The following is a 15,906-nucleotide window of genomic DNA, read 5'->3' as shown; positions in this document are numbered from 1 at the left end:
CCCGAAGTACCGGAAAGGGTTACTTCCGGGTTTCGCTGCTCGCGGATACGCAGAAGCGCAAAATGACGTCATGCACATGCGCAGAAGCGGTGAATCGCAACCTGCTCATGTGCAGACGCGCCGCTGCAGGTTGCGTACTTTTCATGTTGCGAACGGCCCTCTGGAACGGATCCCATTTGCAACCAGAGGTACCACTGTATTGCCCCATTCTGACCTTCCCCCCCCCCAACAGTGACACAGACCATTCATAATGCAAGAATGGTGAGCAGGGCAGTGAGGTGGGGTAAGTGAAGACAAGCTACAACAACTACAGTGGTACCTTGGTTTAAGAACAGCTTAGTTTATGAACAACTTGGCTTAAAAAGGCTGCAAACCCGGAAGTAGGTGTTTTGGTTTGTGAACTTTGCCTTGGAAGCAGAACATGTTTCGCTTCCTGCTGTGTTCCATTTGTGAATTGAGTCCCCAGCTGCTATGGGAAAGCATGCCTTGGTTTAAGAATGCTTTGGTTTAAGAACAGACTTCCGGAACGGATTAAGTTCGTAAACCAAGGTACCACTGTAACTGTAACGTTGTTCACTGCTCCTGCTCAGGCTGCGCAGAAAAAGCATTTTGGTTCCTGACATCCATTCTGATCGTGCAGATAAAATATAACAGATAGAATTCTAGAGGGTGTGGCATTAGTGTGTGAAAACAGTCAAGATCCAAGGATCCTCAGGCATGCACCTCCAGAGGGTGGATATGTCAGCTGCCATCCTTGCACCCAAGAATCTTTACTTGGTTGCAAGTGGCCAATAGCTTAAAAACATTCCTGTATTGTTTAAAGACTCCTTTCTGCTGCAGAGAAAACAAGACCCATTTCAAAATATTTATGAAAACATCTTATATGTGTGTGTGTGGGGGGGAGAATTAGGGTTAAGGTTCCCTTCTGGCAACAGGAAAAAGGAACCTTTGGTTCCAGCTCATTCTTCCTATGAAGAGTGCTTTGTTTAAAAGCTGACGTCATGACGCTATATTCACTATTGCTTGGGTGTGGGGTGAATGGCGTGAGCCCAATGGGTAAAGTATTGAGAAAGGCAGTGAAACTGGATTACTTGACAGTATCGCCCACTTACAACACGTGCCTGAGGAGGTGCCATGTTGGGCTGGGCCAGCAAACCTTGGGTCACATGAAAGAAATGCAAATGGGCAAAACCCCCAGACATCAATCAAACTGACAAGGGAGACCTTTTGAGTATTTCAGAGCTGTAACGATTTAGTTGACACAAGAGGTGAAATATCACAAGAGTATTGCATGGTTTTTTTGAGAGAGCTCTCCTAGCCGCATCGCAACAGGAAGCCGTTCAAAGCTTGGCGAAATGAATGCCGCGGAAGTGAGCTCGCTGTTGCTCTTTGAAAGGTGTACCTGCCACACCTTACCAACAAATTATTTCTAAGAACAGTTGTGCAATGCTTTCCTGTTCCACAGCATAGCTTCCTCAGTGGAGGGATGGATAACTCGGGCTAGTAGTCTAATTTATTATTATTTTTAAAGCGCTTATGAATGAAAAACCCTGTGAACACACTCTCCTGAGATCTTTCACTGTCTTGACACGTTGGCGCTTGAACCTTACTGCAAACAATTACCTTGTGGGCTTAAGAACAAAGGTACTAAGTCACTTGTTGACTGCATAAGTAGCTCAGGGCTAATTCATCCTCATCTGTTAATTGGGCCTAAACAAGGCTCTCTTTGATGTGATGCCAAATTAAGGGTGCCTGGTTCAAAGCAGCTCAAGTTGTTTTCCGGATGCCCTGCAGGAAACTACTAGAAAATAAGCAGTATCACTAGAGGTAGACAAAATAATGAGCTAATTGGCAAATTAAGCTTGTCACAATTTTGAATTGTGGGTTTTCAATCTAGCCACTTAAATCGGAGCTTTCACCTCTGAAGGCTTGTTTAGCATGAGTGATATTGTGAAGGACCTAGAACAATGACACTTTTAGGGCTTCCCCTGGCTATGTAGTGGCTGATGTCAGAACCATCCTGCTTTAGAGGCTCACATCAGTTTGCACCGCTGGCTGACAGGCACCTCTGCTTGCCACCCTAAAGGCACAGCTTGATGTTGTCAAGGACATCCTATTTAATGAGACAAGTTTTGAACAGCCGTTCTTATCAAACACTGAAGGCTGCAGCTTCCCCCCTGCCCCTCTGGAATGGCTGGCCTCTGTCAGAAAGAAGATCATAGATCAGTGCGCAGTATATCTGCAACCAGCCTTTTCAAGAGAAAGAGCAGCAACCAGCCAGGTATATAAAAGTGTAGTATGCTCAAAACATTTTAGATGAGAACACCACGGAACTGAACATCACCTTGACAAAAGTCACTTTATAGTTTGGTTTTGGATATCTAAAAATAGAACTATTTTACACAAATAAAGAATTTCATGAATCACACTGTTTCATGAGTCAAGTCACCGTTCTTATTTACAGTAGGCCTATACTCATAAGAGTTCTCACACTCATTACAATTTTACAATGTTGAAGTTCAGTTGTAAACTTCTGCAAGTGTTTCCTCCTAAAGTTTCGACAGGAAGCAATCAAATATAGCTGATTTATTGCCACAGCTGTATACTGGCAGTGAGAAGTTTACACATAATAAAGATACACATTTTTTAAAAAAATGTCTCATCAATAAAGTATTTTAAATACAGCATTAGCTGAAATCATGTAGATTTTTTTTTTAGTTGTGTTCATTTCCTTTCTGTAAAACAACTTTATTTTCTTCTGTACTATCTAACCTTTTCATTGTTGCTTCTGTATTTTTCCTTTTCTGTAAGTTTCCAAGAACAATCCCTATGAAAAGTATGAGTCCTACTGTGCGGTTAGAAGAGAACTTTTTCCAGCAATCTTCAGGCTTGTGAATATCCAAAGTGTATATCTGGAGAAGGAAGGGGGATATCAATATTAGTGTACTGTAATTCACACTTATAATTCGACAAATCAATACCCTTTACTCAGTTCCCTCTTCTTCTTACGATAACTTTTTTGCTTCCAAGTTTTTTCCTGGACTGCCATAAATTCACCTGCTTTATAAAAATGCTATTCATGACTTTCTCCTCCCCAAGTTTTGCTGTGCTTTATCAACTTCTCTCTTCTAGATATCCCATGTTTTATTGTGTTTTTATATTTTGCTGGAAGCTGCCCAGGGCGGCTGGGGCAACCCAGTCAGATGGGCAGCATATAAATAATACCGTATTGGTACAAATTTAAGCCGCACTCAAATATAAACCGCTCTTTTAAAATTGGAGGGGGAGGGGGGAAAAGACAATACCCGAATATAAGCTGCTCCCTTAAAACTGGAGGGGGGGATTTCGAAAGGCACCCACCCAATGAAGCACAATCACACAACGAGAAACACACAAACAAGGCTTGCCCAGGGAGGGTTGGGGACGGGAATCAAAAGGGGGTCAACAAGCACCCATCCCAAACAAGAACTCTCTCACCACTGAAGCCCATGTGGTCATCCGATGCTGAATACAGTAACTGCTTTGCCAGCGGCCTCCCCCCTTTCCCTCCGATGGCTTGGGGGAGGCGGGTGGGTGGTGCGCCAATGCCCCGTGCTGCTTCCTGGGGGTGGGAGCTGTCCCACTTTTCCTCACTTCCCCCTTCTTTCTGGCCGTTCGGGAGCCGAGGTCAGGACAGGCGCCGTTGTCCCGCACCCCCGACGGCCCTTGTGGGCAGCTGTTTCAGCAGCAAGATCTTAAGGTCGCGAATATAAGTCGTACTTTAACTTTTCAGAGTCGGAATTTGGAAAAAAAGTGTGGCTTATATTTGGGCCAATACGGTATTATCGCCATCATCATCATCATCATCATCATCATCATCACCATCCCCTCCCTGTTAAAAACGTCATTGTATACCTAGAAAGGCAAGAAATATCTTTAGTGGATACAAGACAGAGCGGGTGCTTCAGCAGGTTAAGAACTGAAGCCAAGCTGCTAAAGCATCCATCTATTTCAAGCTTCCACATAAAGAGCAACACAACATGGGATCTAACCTGCTGAGCCAAGTGGATGCCTGCCACAGTCACAGCAACATAGTATGGAAAAGTCTGATCACAATGCATTCCTGCTGCAGTAAGTCCCAAAAGCATCATGGTGCTGAAAGCACTGAGCCATGGCTTTGTGTTTTCATTGAACCGGAGTGCTGTAGATTTCACGCCTATGGCGAGATCATCTCTTTTATCCTATAAGGGAAGGAGTTGTTAATGAAAAGACCAGTCACGTGGCATTTCATAGACTTAGATAGGGAAGGATGGTGATTTTACGTGGAAGTGGTCTTTGTAAGAAGAGCCTGTGAGCACGTTGATCCTGGTTAGAGACCTAACCCAGCAATAAGAAGGCCAAAGAGCTGGAGAGAAGATGTGGTGATCAGGTGGGATTGCTATGAGGAATTATGAAAATATGGAGCAAGCCACTGTGTCCACAATGAAAGCATTGCATTGACTGGGCTTTAGCCATTTGACATGATTTCTGATCAATCCAAGCCTCTGCATCTCTGCCCCATTTCTCTTGCTTGGCAAGTCACGTACACAGGCGGGTTGCTTCACCAGGAATCCTGGGCCATAAAGAGAATAGGCAACTTTGATGTAGTTTGTTAATCTTAGGGCCAGGAAACAAAGTTTCCTTGCCATCCTTCCTTTCCTGTTTACTGCCTGTTTATGACCTCCAGGGTTTGCTAAATGCATTCCTCCTCGATTCCTGTTTTATTTACCCTCAAATATGTATGCATGCTCAAAGTAGTCTTTTGTAGTTAAAAGGATTTCTCTGATCTAACTTTTCCCCACGTGGTGGGTTTTTTTGAAATGCTCAGAGAAATCTGATTGATTCTTACAAGCGCTGTGTTAGAAGTTTTTTTGTTAATAAAAGGGACCTGGGTCAGGGTATGACAGATTATTATTCGCACTTCCTCCCAGAGTCTTGCTGGCCAAGCCTCGTGTGTATTTTATTAATCAGGGTCCAATCCTTCCTTTGCCTTTGGAATGCAACAGAAGACACCAACCAAAGCACAACCCCTTGGCACAAATGGGAAGGTGCTTATCAGTTACTGAATCAGGTTCAAGGTTTTGAGGTTGATAATAAGAACTTTGGTCAAAGGTACTTAACAGACCGCCTCCCCTCGTACAGACCAAGTTTCATGGCTGTCACTTGCTGATTGCATGGAAATGGACTTTATCAGTGGTAGCATCCATCCTTTGGAATATCTTCCCCTGGATGGTTCATGTGGTAGAGAAAGTAGTCAGCTCTGAATGCCTCTTAAAGGTATATATGACTACGCAAAGTTTCCTAGAGTTTTATTCCTAATTCCCGAAACATTTTTCTTTGTGTGCACTGCTCAGTTTCTCTATGGCACAAAGTTTTACTCTGTTTTCATTTAGCTTTTAAACAGTTTTATTTAATTCTTGCTGTGTTTTTATAACAATTTCTATTGATTTCCCTCGATTTGATGGAGAGAGAGATTTTAACCCACACATTTTGAACCAAATGAGAGTAAAATATTTCCTGAAAGAAAGAGTGCAGAGGAAAAGGATATATGAGAAATTAGAACATGAGCCACTACCAAGTAGTTAAGAGCATGAGCTACAAATTAAGGTGTTCCCCATTCAAAGCTCAGAACTACTTGCTGAGCAGCCTTATGCAAGTAGCCCTCTCTCAACCTTAGCCTCTCATATGTAATATGGAAATAATAATAATACAAGACTAACTTCTTTTATCAAGATTGCTGAAGATAAATGCACCTGAAGCCTTGGTGTTATTATTTTGGGATATTCTGATCATTTTTGGATATTCTGATTAATCATTCCCAAACTGTGGAATCAGCAGCTGGCTAGCCATTATGAAAACCAAATTAAGAATGGAAATTCACAAGCAAATATTCCAAACATCCATGGACACTGAAATTGTTCATTCTGTTCATTTACAACCTACTTTTGTACCCCAACAGGGTTGATAAGGGCAGGTCACAATAACCGCCATAAAAACATCAACAATGAGAACAAAGAAACTATAAACAAATAAGGAGTCATTCAAGCAAGCATGCACAGTTTAAAACCTGCTTTGGTATCCATCACCCCATAATAGTGCAATCCATCGAAACCACTCAGCACCAGTCCCTAATTTCCAAATCCTCCTTATTAAGAAATAGGAAGGCTATATACCTGATGAGCATAAATAGTGTCGTACATTAATGTCCAGCAAACTCCTGAGAAATACAGGGGCAAGCAAACTGACCAGTCACAAGAGCCTTGGACAGCTGACCACCCAAGTAAGGCTCCCCAGTTGAAGGTCAGGCCTGAAAGAGATATGACAAAAACTAAAACAAAGAGTCTCAAACGCAGCAATAGTCTCTATCTATTTTTCAGAAATATCTTGCTCGTTCATTTGCAGTGAGATTCAACATTCTTGTGAGGCACCCTGATGGGACTTCGTTTTCAGAATGATTCAACACTCGGCCAAGCAGTTTTATTTTACTTACAAAAGTATTTCTACACTGCCAATTCATACAATGCAACATGGTGATGCACAGCAATGTATACAATAAAATATAAAATGCAATAAAAGCAGTACAAAAGCCACCATGAAAATGACTGGCTGATCGAAAAGAAATCACAATCCCAGAATAGTAGCCGTGTTAGTCTGGAGCAAGAAAAAAGTAACAAGTTCTGTAGGCGACTTAAGAGAAACTGGCTGACTGCAGATGGAGTTGTTGGAAATGATGATGGCTTTTGCCAAAATAAGCCAGCTAGCCCCAGCCTTTACTGTCATCAGAGTTTTCAACCCAAAGAGAGTCAATTGGCCACAAAGTGTGCGCACAAATACTAACGCAAGGGAGAAAACCAGGCACCGCCCCCCTGACCGTGTAAGATATTCATTGCCATCAACACTGAGAGAATGGGTGGGAACACGAACTTGCCAGAAAAGTGGCACATTCTTGTGGGTTCTTCAGCCCACCCAGGCTAGTACCATAGCCTCTGATCCCCTCCTTACAAAGAGTAGACAAAGAGATAAACAAAACCAATCTGTTTCGCTTGAAATCTGTTTATCTTTGTTTTATTGTGGAGGAATAAGAGCGCAGGGTTTTCCATGTTTCCAGCACAAGATTATATTTTCGTACAGAATACACTGACTTGGCAGGAAGAAAGGGACTTCAGTTCAAAAACAGATTAAACAACTGAGACTCTGTGAAAGAATAGTACTATTTCTTTTATTGTATTCTACGGAAGTGAGTCAGGCAGTACCCAAGAAAAAAAAGTATCACTTAAAGTCTGCCCGTCCCATTGGTCAACACTGTTTTTATTCATGGCAGAAAGCTAATCTCATTCCATCTGTTCTATTCACTGTTAGTGGCCACACAAAAAGGAGGGCAGGGTGGTTATGCAGCACTGGAAATTTTGGCAATGACACCTGGCTCATTATACAAGCCATAACGATGGAAAAAATGTACTTGCCAAACACTCCCTCTTCCAGAGAGACAGAAGTCCTGCCTTCGCTTGCATCTGATCAACCTGCTGGCATAATGTTTATTAAAAGACATATGCAGGGAATATAAATGAAATGGGGGGAGGGAACTGTGATAGAAGAGTGAATAGAAAAATGAAATCCTATACATGTCTACTCAGAAGTAAGTATGACAGGCTTCAATGGGCTTTACTCCCAGAACTTAAGTACTGCAGCCTTAAGTTCAGCATCTTACCCAAAGACATTAGCTGGGTTTTTCGTTTTTGGAAAAATTAAAAGACATTAGCTGGGCAAGAAGACTCGGGCTCAAAGCATACATTGAATTTATTGAACGCTGCATAACCTGAGAATACCTCATAACAAAAGGTAGGCGCCACAGTATTTCTTCCAGTTGTTATTTATATATCATTAAGATTTATAGACTGCCACTCAAGCATATTATCAGGTTTAGAATAAAATATTTTAAACTACATAAACATAAGGTAAAACACATCAGCTCTAGGGCTACAGGCCTATCCTCACTTACCTGGGAGAAAGTCCCATTGAATTAAATTGGTCTTACTTCTAAGCAGACAGTGTTAGGATTGTGCTGGTAGTCATACACAGAGTAGACCTACTGATATCAATGAACTTAAGTCAGTCAACTTAAGACTTCAGGGGGTTCACTGCAAGTATGACTTGGTTAGAGCCAACTAAAATGCCAGTATAAAACAGATTAAAATAAAATAAAATAAAATAAAAAGCTTCAGAAAAGAAAAAAGGTATTTGCCTGGCTCCAGAAAAACATTGGACTGGGCACCAGGAAAGCTTTTGGGGTAGAGCATTCTAAGGCCAGGGCATCAATACTGCAAAAGCTCCTCCCTGATAGCCCCCTGATAAATCAGACAGAAGGAAAACCCCAGAGAAGGGATTCTGAGGAGGATCTCAAATGCCAAGATTCAAATAACTCCTCTTGTAGTTCTGGGAGCCAAGACATCCGTCAAACGTCTGTTTCTTAAACAGTATTTCGCCAACCCGCAATACTGTGTGGCAAACTGCCTTTGAATGACCAGAATTTCAAAACAGGTTTCCAGTGTAGCATAGTGACCTGCTGTTCAAATTAAAAAGAATTCAGAAATCCAACTGGATGCGCCTTACAAGTTTGGCATGCCTCACTAGTTCCTTTGTTTCCAGCCCTTTAAATCAAATGCCAGTAAAGAAATTAAGAAGGGAAATAATTAAAATTATATTGATTCACACTGCAGCTTCCCATCTTTCCAGTGTTCATTTGAAACATCTGAACTCATTAGGTATTACTATCAAATTACCATATTGTTTTCAAATGCTAGGTCAGGTGGAGACTAATAACACAATACTCAGAAGTGAGCCCTTTTTAATTAAATAGGGCTTACTCATAGATAAGTGGGGCTAATATTTCAGCCTTAGTTGTGCTTAGAGTAGATCCACTGGAAGCAATGGGAGAAGTCAGACTATTGTTGTTGTTGTTTAGTCGTTTAGTCGTGTCCGACTCTTCGTGACCCCATGGACCAGAGCACGCCAGGCACCTCTGTCCTCCACTACCTCCCGCAGTTTGGTCAGACTCATGTTTGTGGCTTCGAGAACACTATCCAACCATCTCATCCTCTGTCGCCCCCTTCTCCTTGTGCCCTCCATCTTTCCCAGCATCAGTGTCTTCTCCAGGGAGTCTTCTCTTCTCATGAGGTGGCCAAAGTACTGGAGCCTCAGCTTCACGATCTGTCCTTCCAGTGAGCACTCAGGGCTGATTTCATTAAGAATGGATGCGTTTGATCTTCTTGCAGTCCATGGGACTCTCAAGAGTCTTCTCCAGCACCATAATTCAAAAGAAGTCAGACTAACTCAACTCCAATTACTTTCAGTAGGTCTATCTACTCAAAGCACAACTGGTTTCCACCCATTCATTTGAACTAGCCAAACTAAACATGCAAATATTAGCTTCCCTCCTTACAAAAGACTCTCTCCATGAGTGGCTACCCAGACTTTTAAGATCTTACTTTGAGGTCCTTTCTGGAATGCTCCTATCAGGTAAACTGTGGTGGGAGGGAGCTGTTTTTGTAGTGGCTCCTCAGCTGTGGAATACTGCCCCCAGACCAGCTCACTTGGCACCTACTTTGATATCATTTTAGTGCAGAGACTTTTAGTGCAGAGACTTCAGCATTATATTTTTATCCCCACCAGGTTATGTTATACCGCTTTTATTGTAAAGCTGTTTTATTTGATATATGTATTTTAATCATTTTGACATTCTGATTTTGTAAGCCACACTGAGAATGTTGTTAAAGGGCCAAATATCAATACTTACATTATTATGAATAAAAAAAAATTCCTTCCAATAGCACCTTAGAGACCAACTAAGTTTGTTATTGGTATGAGCTTTCGTGTGCATGCACACTTCTTCAGATACCTGCATGCACACGAAAGCTCATACCAATAACAAACTTAGTTGGTCTCTAAGGGGCTACTGGAAGGAATTTTGTTTGTTTGTTTCGACTACGGCAGACCAACACGGCTACCTACCTGTAACTATTATTATGAATGAAACTGTGTCTTCACAATTGTTATAAATCAGTAAGAGCTAATAAGCAAACAAAAACAAAGCTTGTTATTTGGCTAACATTTAAGTATTGCCCACGGCAAAGTTTGTTTAAATCAGGTAATTCAGACTTTGAACACTTCAGAACTGGACAGAGAGCAGGGAAAAGTTATACAAGAGGCTGGTGCTCATTAACTCTCATGTTGCGATGAAGGAAAATGAAGAATGCTTGCTCAGAACAAATCTAGTCAATTCTGGCAAAGAATACGATACACTGAACAGTCTGACCACAATCCAGTGTAGAGTTAAGCCAGTACAAAACCCATCTGAAATAAAAAGCAACTTGTGAGCTCACCCAAGAACAGCTGTGGCCAGTATGTTATTCTCTTCATAAGTGGATAAGTCACCACAAGAGATAAAGAAGCAGCTCCCAGAGCAATACTGCAAAGGAATAATAATAATAATAATAATAATAATAATAATAATAATAATAATAAATTTTATTTATATCCGCCCTCCCCAGCCGAAGCCAGGCTCAGGGCGGCTAACAACAATAAATTAGTACAACATTCTAAAATCATTTCATTATAAAAGTAATTCAAATCAAATTGATGGCAACCATTGGGCCAACCACTGAAAGTGGAAAGAGCATTAAGAAGTTGCATTTGTATTCTACCCCAACCTACTTCTATCATTGCAACAATTCACATTTGAAATACACTGAAGTCAGGATTAATTAAGGCCATAGCAATTCCTTCTCAATTAATGGTTCTGAACAGAACATTTTCATTACTTACTCCTAGCCTCGTAACAACAGACCTCGTGAACCACACCTCTCCATTAAAAAAACTACTTTATCAATTATTATGTAATGTTTTCCATGTTTATGCCTCCATAAGAATGGCTCCAGAAAGCACATCCATGAAAGCAAGCTTTGTAAGAAATGGCCGAAGCAATCAACAGCTCCTGTCTAACTTACCTGTAATAATTTAAACATAATAGGATGCATAAAGCCAAGCTCAGCTGTCCTCCCAGAAAAACAAGGGACTGAAAATTTGAAATCTCTCCAGCTGCCAGTGGTCGGCTTGCTGTTCTTGTAACCTAAGCACAGAAGATTGTTTCAATGATTGAATTACATAATCATGTAGACATACCATTCCCAAGCCAGAAAATTTAGGTTTTAGTCACGCACCATATTTAGTCCTCGCCTTTGGTGCATGGCACCCTCCTATTCACCAGAGGGCGTGTATATGCCACGAAGGCCAGTGGGACTAAGTACCAGTGAACACAATGCGGTTCTAGGTGAAGAAGCATCACAGAGCCATCATGGTGTGCTGTGCATGTTCACACTGAACCTCATTCTACCTGGAGCAGCCCATCAAGCTGGCTGACACATTGCTGGTGATATGCATTGACAGCAGAGCAGAGGCTGAGAGAGATCCTGGAGGTGGAGGCAATTTGTAGGTTTCCCATCACATGGATGACATTAAGGGACGGTGCTTTCCAGTCACAGCAACTCAGACCAGCCCCTTAATTTTAGATGCACATTGCTAACATATTTCAGTACAAAGAGAAGTGCAGCTTAGGTATTTAGAGCCTAGGAAGCCCGCATACAGTCTTCAATGAGCATATCTTGGGGGTGGGACTTGCTTTACAAAAAGGCAATTGACTTACTTAGCAAACATTATGAGCCTGCCTGCTCTTTTCAAGTCCTCTCTACCTTTTTGTCATAGTCTTGATCCCACATGTCATTGATGGTGCAGCCTGCTCCACGCATCAGGACTGCGCCAGCGCCAAAGAGTAACAGCATGTCCCAGGCCGGCAGACAGCCTGGTTCTGCTGCAAGGGCTATACTCCAAGTGCAGGGTAGGTACAGCAGCCACGTCCCTAAAAATATAAATTAGGGAAGGAATTAGTGATGGATAAATATACTGTACATATACTGTATGTTCCTTTTGATTGGTACTGACTCATCTGGGTGAATACAAAGCTTCTGAAAACAATAACTAGGACAAATAAAATATGCAAAAGAATATAAACATAAATTGCAATACTGAAAAACCTGTGAGGAAATTTTAATCTCACAGGACACGCTGTAACTTACCTTAAGGTGGCCAAATGAGGACAGAGGAATTTTAAGGGGAGATTGCTCCACAAAACCGATGAATTGCAATACATCAACAGGTTCAGTGCTGACACTTATAGAATTAACACCACATGTGTTAATTAGCTTACTGTGCTAAGATGCCTGTGTTAGCAGCATGTTTGTTGTATACACCCACAGCTAAAAATCTAACTACCACATCGGTACTTTTCTACATTTCATTTTCCTGACCTCATTGTTTACTATGTATGTACCTGCTACTTAGAACACTTTACGCATCTGATGAAGTGGGCTATGGTACGTGAAAGCTTATGACAAAATACTGTAAATGTCTTAGTCTTTAAGGTGTCACAAGGCTTTTGGGTTGGTTTTACTGCAAAAAGCTAGCACAGCTCCACTGCTGGAAATTGTAATCAAGTTGCAATCAATGCCTGGCAACCCCTGTAGATTATATTACTTAGAAGTGTTCCATGCAATTGACTCAGTTCAGAGCATAAAGGTAAAGGGACCCCTGACCAGTAGGTCCAGTTGTGACCGACTCTGGGGTTGCGGTGCTCATCTCGCTTTATTGGCCAAGGGAGCCGGCGGATAGCTTCCGGGTCATGTGGCCAGCATGACTAATCCACTTCTGGCGAACCAGAGCAGCACATGGAAACGCCGTTTACCTTCCCGCCGGAGCGGTACCTATTTATCTACTTGCATTCTGACGTGCTTTCGAACTGCTAGGTGGGCAGGAGCAGGGACCGAGCAACGGGAGCTCACCCCGTCGTGGGGATTCAAATCGCCAACCTTGTGATCGGCAAGTCCTAGGCTCTGTGGTTTAACCCACAGCACCACCCGCATCCCTGTTCAGAGCATAAGGAACACCTTAAATACACATCTCTTATCATGACAAACCATCCTCATTCGTCTTAGCGGAGGAGCAGCTTCTTCCATGCATTGCTTTGGTGGGCATATGCAGAACTGCCACTTTTGTTGAAGTAAATGTGGAAGCTTTTGAAGGCAGGATAGCTCTGCATTTGCATTGAAGGAAATTTCAACAACTTATGGAATTGCAGGATTGAAGAGATTACTTCTGCATTCTGTTTCTTTGTTCTGAAGATTAGATTCCCACATTTTTATAACATAATTTAGAGGTTTCACACCAAATCCAGACCCCTTGAGCATTGTCATCTAGCTAGGGATGAACAAATCTATCTGCCATCAATGGCCCTTTAAAATTGTTGTTGTTGTTTACTTATAATTAAATTCCTATGTAATTATGGAAGCATCATTCCTGACCACACATGATCACTGTGGAAATGCAAGAGGAAGTAAGGGGCACAGAACTGGGAAGTAAGGTATAAAGAGCCTTATTATCTGCAAGGGCTGAGAGCAGATCTCTTGCACCTTTCTTCTTGGTTTGTTGTGTTACAAATTGACAACAGTTTAATTTTCCCACAAAAAAAGGAGTTATCTCTAAGGCTGTCAGCTAAATAGGAAAAAAAAAAACCCAGACTGCTCTTGTGCAAGCTTCTACAGTGTCTTGATGTGCACAAATAAAACTTTAAAATCTCTCAACATGCAGATAGACATTAGCTGCTGCTAACATATATACATCAATCTACTGTCAAAGGCACAGGCGCAGCTTTTTCAAGCAGACAATCCTAGATATACCTTCAAATCAGCTTTATGTATGGGGCATGTAAACATGTAACTAAAGAGAATCACAAACAGGGACATGTTAAATATGGATGGGCAATCAAGCAGAGTAGTATTTGCCAAAAAAAAGACACACACATTTAAGTTCTTACACTTCTCTCAGGGCTGTAATTAAAGCAACAAGGGGAGAATTGAAAGGTTCAATCCAAAAACTGCTGCACTAGTCACAGTTCACTTAAACACAATGTTAAGAGAGGAGTGAGTTTGTATCGGCTCTCTCCATGTCCCATTTACCACTTCATTTGGTAGGGTAAAAGAACATGTGCAGTTTGTAGGCATACAAACATACAGGGCAGTCAGCAGGCACAATCCGACTCCCTCTTGCATGTTCAGATTAACATATAAATGGCCCTATCAACAGAGAGGTAGAAAGCTGCCTTTTACCAAGTAAGGCCATTGGTGAATTGAGAGGTAGCTCCCCAGTGTTTCAGACACAAGCCTTTCACAGCTTTATTTGGAGACACCAAGGACTGAACCTGGAACCTCAGGCATGCAAAACGTGGTGCTCTATCCCTGAGCTACTACTGTACAGCCCTTGCCCGTTGCTGATTCCTAAATTTCCCTAACGCTAATCACATAGCCACTCTGCTTACAAGAGAGGCAAGCGATCAAGATTCATTCACAAAGAAGACTAGAGCTCAACCTTGCAGTTTAATTTGCAATATAACAGTTGTGATAATTCACCCAAAGCCGTTTACTCAGAGAGGAAGTTAGAAAGGGGACTGTGGCAAGAAGAACCTCCTTTGCAAAGCGACAGGATCCACACGCCTTGCAAAGATGCACAGCCCAGGGCAATCCTGCGCGTGTTTGCTCGGGCCATAAAGAAGGCTGATCACCGAAGAATTGATGCTTTTGAATTATGGCGCTGGAGGAGACTCTTGAGAGTCCCATGGACTGCAAGATGATCAAACCGATCCATTCTTAAAGAAATCAGCCCTGAGTGCTCACTGGAAGGACAGATCGTGAAGCTGAGACTCCAGTACTTTGGCCACCTCATGAGAAGAGAAGACTCCCTGGGAAAGACCCTGATGTTGGGAAAGATGGAGGGCACAAGGAGAAGGGGACGACAGAGGACGAGATGGTGGACAGTGTTCCGAAGCTACCAGCATGAGTTTGACCAAACTGCAGGAGGCGGTGGAAGAAAGGAGTGCCTGGTTCATGGGGTCACGAAGAGTCGGACACGACTAAACGTCGTGCCTTCATCCGGATAGCAACAGGCCCCCCCTCCTAGACACGTTTGCACTTGACAGCAAGTGAACCCAGGCAAGTTCAACAGGGTCAAGATCGGCCAATCAAAAGCGCCCCGCGACTTCCCGCCCTCTTCAAAACAAAAACAAAAGAAGGGCGGAGACTAAGAGGCTGCCCGATGATTGACAAGCAGACTCACCAATAGGCTTGTCCAGCCTCATGAGGCGCAGGTAGGGCTGAGCCGGCCCGGGCGCCGCTCGCACCAAGCCCGCCGCCGATAAAGTCCCGAGGGGCCGCGTCTTCTGCCCGAGCGGCCTGGGAGGCTCATGGCTCCAAGTACAGCTAGCTAAGACGCGGAATGGGGAGAAGGGCCGCCTGAGGCAAAGCGGCCCGGCTAGGCGAGAGAGTAACCGCGCAGCCGACATAGCGACTCCGCCTCCGCCTGACTCCGCGGTGACGTCCCGTTTCCATAGAGATAGAGCGTCGGCACGCTCGGCGGCTTTCCGTTTTAGCTCACGTTGTGCGTCACTTCTTGTTGCGGTTGGCTGTCGTAGAGTTAAGAAATTGTAGAATAGCCCATCCAGGTGTCTGGTATGGGAAATTCCGGGTTCAGAATCGGGGTGTTATTACTCCTCTTGCAATCGAACTAGTGCACGTGTGACTAGGCAGCCACGTGTCTCCCCATCTACACACACGAGTCAGCACCAAAGACAGGAGTTCCTGGTGTGTGTGGGGGGGGGGTTCTCCTGCTTCGTGAGAAGAAAAAAATGTAGTTTGGAAATTGTTAAATTGAAACTTTAGTGGAGCAGAAAGTTTAAGCGTTTAACTGAGGGCAGGATTCGTGTTGGGAGCGGTTGGGAAGGGTACAATT

At 42.9% G+C, this 15,906-nt stretch overlaps 1 protein-coding gene across 1 annotated transcript; it reads right to left on the bottom strand.

Annotated features, from left to right (window-relative positions):
- Positions 1 to 2,340: 2,340 nt before the first annotated feature.
- COQ2 (coenzyme Q2, polyprenyltransferase) lies at positions 2,341 to 15,502 on the bottom strand. Its single transcript, XM_053404208.1, has 7 exons — positions 15,235 to 15,502; positions 11,763 to 11,929; positions 11,022 to 11,143; positions 10,398 to 10,483; positions 6,192 to 6,325; positions 4,032 to 4,220; positions 2,341 to 2,912 (listed from the first exon to the last, which is right to left on the bottom strand). The coding sequence occupies exons 1-7, from the start codon at positions 15,458 to 15,460 to the stop codon at positions 2,715 to 2,717; spliced, it is 1,122 nt and encodes a 373-aa protein (XP_053260183.1). The 5' UTR covers positions 15,461 to 15,502; the 3' UTR covers positions 2,341 to 2,714.
- Positions 15,503 to 15,906: the final 404 nt, after the last annotated feature.

This window comes from Podarcis raffonei, chromosome 9 (assembly GCF_027172205.1).
Source record: "Podarcis raffonei isolate rPodRaf1 chromosome 9, rPodRaf1.pri, whole genome shotgun sequence".
In the NCBI taxonomy this organism is placed as follows: domain Eukaryota; kingdom Metazoa; phylum Chordata; class Lepidosauria; order Squamata; family Lacertidae; genus Podarcis; species Podarcis raffonei.
Note: the sequence above shows the minus strand (reverse complement) of the source record. Positions and strands in the feature narration are given on the sequence as shown.